General features: G+C 46.2%; 1 protein-coding gene across 1 annotated transcript in view; it reads left to right on the top strand.

The window, feature by feature from the left end:
• Nucleotides 1-4: 4 nt before the first annotated feature.
• CPOX (coproporphyrinogen oxidase) overlaps nt 5-6,093 on the top strand; it is a gene marked incomplete at its 5' end in the record, with an annotated part of 8,082 nt that continues 1,993 nt past the window's right edge. The window contains 5 exons of the mRNA XM_008940310.1: nt 5-134; nt 886-996; nt 1,603-1,744; nt 3,604-3,822; nt 5,574-5,678. Of these exons, the coding sequence (XP_008938558.1) occupies nt 5-134; nt 886-996; nt 1,603-1,744; nt 3,604-3,822; nt 5,574-5,678 (707 nt within the window). The remainder of the gene's footprint in view (nt 135-885; nt 997-1,602; nt 1,745-3,603; nt 3,823-5,573; nt 5,679-6,093) is intronic.

The raw sequence follows: 6,093 nt of genomic DNA, 5'->3' as shown, positions 1-6,093 counted from the left end.
CATCAGCTGCGTGCTGCAGGACGGCGAGGTCTTCGAGAAGGCCGGAGTGAACGTGTCCGTCGTGTTCGGGCTCCTGTCCGAGGAGGCGGCGCGGCAGATGCGAAGCAGGGGCAAGTCTCTGAAGGCCAAGGACGGTAAGAGCTGCGGCGGGGACTCGGGAAGCAGCGCCTGGCCTTTGGGCAGGACGTGGGGATCAGTGCTCAAGGGCTTCGTTTGTATCGAGGCTGAGGGGAGAGCCTGTTGCTCTCTACAGGTGCTGAAAGGAGGTGGTAGTGAGGCTGGGGTTGGTCTTTTTTCCCCAGGAACAAGCAATAGACCGAGAGGTGCACCAGGGCAGGTTCAGATTGCACGTTAGGAAGAACTTATTTCCTGCAAGAGTGGTGAACCGTTGGCAGAGGCTGCCCAGGGAGGTGGTGGAGTCACCGTCCCTGGAGGTGTTTAGAAAATGTGTGGACATGGTACTTCAGGACAGGGTTTAGTGGTCGTGGTAGTGTTGAGTTGATGGTTGGACTTGATGATCTTGGAGGTCTGTTCCAACCTTTATGATTCTGTGATTTAATGGTAGTTTCAAACTGGTAAGCATTGCAGGTGGACTTTCATGCCCCTACACCACTAGGTATCAGAGTGCTTCTCCCTCTGTCTTGCTGCTTTAAGCAATGTACTGTAGGCACAGGTTGTTTCAAAAAAAAAAACAACCCATAGTTAGGTCCACAGAAATGTATGGATGAGAATTAAGTAGCTTGTTCATTAATAATTGACCCAACATGAGAAATTTTCTTACAGTGGAACAGTAGCTTAGAACCTGAGGAAGATAGTAATGTTCCCTAAATGATAACATATGAAATTGTTTGAAAAACTTTGTTTTCTGTGCATCTTTTTCTTTAGGGAAACTGCCTTTTTGCGCCATGGGCGTGAGCTCAGTTATCCATCCAAAGAACCCTCATGTTCCAACCATGCACTTCAACTACAGATACTTTGAAATTGAAGAAGCAGATGGTAAGAATTTTAATCCAGTGAGGTACCTGTAAAATGTCAGACTCTGTGTGAAGGAAGCATGACCACAGGGCTAGAGTAAGAGGTTAAGAACTGGTCCAGGTTTGTTCCCTGCTGTGCCAAAAGTTTGTTGTGTAACACTGGATCTCTGACTCTTTGGGCTTTTGTTGGTAGAATCTGTACCTTGAGACAGTGACAGTGTCAGAAGCTCAAAAGAGTGTCCTTTCAGTTATTTTGCCAGAGCATTGTGGATCATTTCTACTCAATTGCCTCCCTGGAGTTAATAATGATGTTCCCTTTCTCTGGCATGCAGTGAAATGTTTTTGGATTCTTGAAAAGGAGTGGCCAGTCCATACCCTGTGGTCAGGGTCAGTGGTCCAAAATACTGAACAGAGGGCTCTCACTGTGCTGAAACTTGTTTCATGTTTCCCTCAAGTCACTGGTCATTGCACTACCTCAGGCTCAGATTTTTCATGATTGAGGGTTAGGGACACCACTGAATACTGATTTTGTTTTGCACTGTAAAAGTGGTTGTTAGATTGGGTGAACCACTAGCACCTGTTGCTGTTTGTAAGTTTAAAAGTGTTTCTGCTTGCCTCTCTCCTGTAGGAACCAAACAGTGGTGGTTTGGTGGTGGGACTGACCTCACTCCAACGTACTTGAATGAAGAGGATGCTGTTCATTTTCACAAGACTCTGAAAGAAGCCTGTGACAAGCATGATCTGAAGCTGTATCCCAAGTACAAGAAATGGTACGTGGGGAGAGATGCACTTGGGTTCCTTTTGTGGGAGCAGAAGGTGGCACTGGATGTTGCCAGTTAGAAACAGTAGGTTCTGCTGCCTTTTGAAATGTATAAGCAAAGAGTAAAGAGAATCAGCAGATGTGTACTGGGACAAAACGTGGTCTAAAACAAGCTCTTCTTTCCAGAGGTTTGAGTTTTTCAATTCAGAGGGCCAATAACTAGGATCCTAAGTCTATAGCCCAAATAAAAACCAAGCTGACTCTGCAAGATTTTGTAAGCCACAGGCTTCACTAGGCAACTTAAAAATTCCAATTAGCTTCTAGGGTTAGGACTTTTGCCCTGTGGATTTAGACAAATTCTGCTTACAGTGAACGCATGGTAAATGTGTGTGACTTTAGTGGGAGCACTTGGGCCAGCACTCAAAGGCACTGAAAAATCCCACTCCAGGTTTTCTGCCTTCAGTCTGACCTTCATGATCTTTTTTTTGTTTGTTTTTTTAGGGATTTTTTTTTGGCAGGTAGCTAAAGGAGCTTGTCCTTAATGTGGAAGCTTCATCATTTTGATGGAGCTGTACTTTTTTTCCAGTGACACATTTATGGAGAGTTTAATGGCATATTTGCTAAAGATCTAAACTTTGTTCTTCTTGAGCCAAGAGATACAAGTGGTGGATCTTTTATGGTTCAGTGGGGGCTTGCTGCTCTGTGTGATAATCCTATCTGCTACAAGCTGCTGGGGTGTCCAGGAAGGAGGGGTTATTCTTTTGTAAGCTACCAGGTCCTGTCTGAGGACAGGAGATAAAGGGGGTGTTGTACCTTGGGTGGCAACCACTTAGTAGAGCAGGACATCTTACAATCTTACAGCTAGGCTCTTGTTCTCTGAGGAATTTTTGCATGGTAGTTGAGTGTCTGCCTTAAAGGTCAGGTTGTTTGCAGGGTAAGTGGGCTAGTGATGCCAGCTGCAGGGGCTCAGAGTGAAGGGTGCCTGGCCTTAGTCTGAAGGCAGCTCAGAGGAGGAGCAATTGCATCCCATGGACAAAGGCAGCTTCCTCTGTTGGCATGAGTGTTTCCCATGAGCAGCATGTGAGCAGTTCTCACTGCTGGAGTGGTGAGAATCTCCTCTGAGCTTCTGCTCATTAGTGTTGAACCTTTTCTCATCTTTCTCAAACAGAAAAGCTCTTCTTACATTTACCACACTGCCTTTCTGATTTAACTTTAAGACTTTTGCCAGGCTTGTTTTGCATTTTTGACTCAGCCTTTTTCCCTGACTCTCCCTGCTGCCATAAAATAGAAAAGCTGATCATCTCAAGGAATAAAAAAATAGCTCAGGTTATCTGTTAGTTCTCCACATGTCTCCTGCTGTGGCCAGCCTGTTTGTATTGCTTGGGAACAGCCAGTCCTACAGGAAGGCCAGGTTTCCTTGCTGTTGGTGGCTTCTGCTTCCTCCTTCCCTTCCATTTCTCCTCCACGTGGAGACTTGCAGGGTAGGGTTGCCCAAGCAAGCAGCTCTGTGCAGGATGGGGTGTGAATACAATGGATCAGCTCATGTACAGTGATTACACAACTATACATCCAGTAAATACAACAGAGATGAACTGCCTTTCTGTTGTAGTATGAGCTGGCATTTGACTGTGGCAACACGTGGCCTTGCAGAGAGTGTTTAATCAGAGCTCTGAGTGCTGGAGTGCCTTCAGATGGTGCTCTACCACCCTGCCCCTTGGGAGTCAGCGAAACAGTGGGGCCCCTGGCACTGCAAGAACTGGCTTCTCAGCATCCCACTCGTGCTGCCCCATCTCAGGTGGCTGTTTGGAGTCCTGCTCATTGCTCTGAATATTGAGGGCCATGTTCCTAGTGGCTGGCTGCTCCTTCCAGGTGTGATGACTACTTCTACATCAAGCACCGTGGGGAGCGGAGGGGCATCGGAGGCATCTTCTTCGACGACGTGGACTCTCCCTCCAAGGAGGAAGTATTCCAGTTTGTGAAGAGCTGTGCCAAAGCTGTTGTGCCTTGTTATGTTCCCATTGTGAAGAGGCACTGCCAGGACTCCTTCACACCAGAGGAGAAGCTGTGGCAGCAGCTCCGGAGAGGACGGTGAGTTCTGAAGGAGGAAAGGAGCACGTGGGAGGGGGATTATGCTGGTGAGAGAAAAAAAAAATGAGCTTGTTCTTCATGGTTGCAGGTTTGTGTCCTGTTGTGGTTCAGGCTAAGTTTGCCTGAGTCCTCTAAACCTCACCAGAGAATCTGAAGATTTTTGTCCACAGAGCTAATTTTGAAATCCAACGCTAGGTTGTTGAGGAGGGTGCAGAGAAGACACCCTCATCTCTTATCTCCCACATTGCAGCACAGGCAGCCCATACAAATTGCCACAGTTTCTCTCCAGCTACTTCAAAAACTCAAGAGAAGCTGCTGCTCTGTAACAGGCAAAGGGGTGTGCATGCTCAGTGTCCCCAGTCCTGCCCTGTTCTGCAGGTGAAAGATAAGGATGCAGCACTGCCCCATGACATGAGAAGCAAGAGGGTGAGAGAGTCATGCTTCCTATTCAGTAATGAAGCTAAACCCCAGAAAGTCATGAAATAACTCAGAGTATTTTCAGCTTCTTACATACGTATTTATTCCACCTGATCTTGGCATTGAAATGAGGATGCAGTAAACACTTTGTAAAGAAATAAAGATACAGAGGAATTTTGTTTTTCTGGCATGGTCCAGAGTCACTGTAACTTTTGACACTTTGGAGAATGCTTATTCAGGTGAGCAACTGTTAATGCTGAAAAAACCCATACATTGTTAGACACCATGGTACTCCTCCTTTCTGTGTGTCTATGATGGTGTAAGCATATGAAGAAATGAGCATACATGTAGCCTGTGCAGAACTAGGGAGTCTTTAGTTTCTCCTTCTTCTGCAGAGAAATCTGTGAGGGTGCCACAGAGAGGGCATAAACATTTGAGTGTAAGTCACTGGCCTGTGGCAGTCAGTCAAGTGAGCACGTGTGCTGAGTTTGGTGGAACCATCCCTGGGAGTGTTGGGCTTTCAGCAGCAGGCTGTGGGTGTTATTTACCAAACCTGCTACAGTTGTGAGTGTTCTGCAGCTTTTTTTAAGCACCAGCTCACGAGGCCTGCTTATTTCCCTGGATCTGTTTGCAGGTTATTGGGCTGAGTAAAGCTCTCTGTTTCTGCAAATAGAGAAGAGCTCTTGCTTTCCTGTACCTTTGTTAAGTATCTCAGTACTGGTTCCTAAGATAACCCCTCCCTGCTGAGTTGTCAGTGTTCTCTTCCTATGCTGGGGACAGAAAACCATCTATACTGGCATCTGTGCTGGTCCCAGCCAGTCCTCTGAAGCTCTCTGACTTCTGCTGTTTTCAGATCTGCCAAAAAAACAGAAAATCTTGTTCTGACATTGCTGTTCACTTGTCCTGCAGCCTTGAGGACTTCAGAGTATTTCCTGTGATCATTCTGAGTACTTTTAAGACTACTTATAATACCTGACATCACCACATAAAAGAGTGCAAGCATAACCAACCTAAATTTAGTGTTGAGCTTGCCAGCAGGGTTGAGGCCTGGGAGAAGAAAGCTTCTATGGCACCATGCAGAGTGCTCTCCTTTGATCAGTTATTTCTTCTAGTCTGTTTGCTAAGGTCAGTACCTCCTAAGCTTTGTGGATCAGCAAGGTCACAGCTTTGTTCCTGTGCAGAGGATGCTAGAGAACAGTTGGCCCCAAAACAGGGTTCATTCTGACACCCAGCACATCGAGAAGACAGGCTGGTTCTGTTTCATGTCTGCCAGTTGAAGAAGGCACAACTAACTTCTGGTAATAAACTTGTTCTCCTGTTGCATCTCCCCACAGGTATGTAGAGTTCAACTTGGTTTATGACAGAGGTACAAAGTTTGGCCTCCTGACACCAGGATCAAGGATTGAAAGCATTCTCATGTCTCTGCCACTGACTGCAAGGTAAGGGCTTAGTTATGTGGAGCTGCAGGTAGGCACTGTTCCTATTAAAATACTTTATAGGACTAAATCTAAGGTCTGATGTGGTGTCCAGTCTCTTTAACAGTGCTGAGTTCATGCCTGATACAAGTACTGGCCACATACATGAGGATGTTTCTCTGGTCTGCTCCCCTCACATAGAATCATAGAATCATAGGGGTTGGACCTCGAAAGATCATCTAGTCCAACCCCCCTGCCAGAGCAGGGTCACCTAGAGTACATCACCCACCAGTAATTTGTGGCCTAAATACTTTCTCACAAAAAGAGTGTGATTGGATGTTTCTCTGGTCTGCTCCCCTCACCCACCAGTAATGTGTGGCCTAGATACTTTCTCACAAAAAGAGTGAGATTTTTTGTGTTCAGTCCCTCTCAATAGCTG

This window comes from Merops nubicus, unplaced genomic scaffold (assembly GCF_000691845.1).
Source record: "Merops nubicus isolate BGI_N331 unplaced genomic scaffold, ASM69184v1 scaffold2960, whole genome shotgun sequence".
NCBI classification, from domain to species: domain Eukaryota; kingdom Metazoa; phylum Chordata; class Aves; order Coraciiformes; family Meropidae; genus Merops; species Merops nubicus.
Note: the sequence above shows the minus strand (reverse complement) of the source record. Positions and strands in the feature narration are given on the sequence as shown.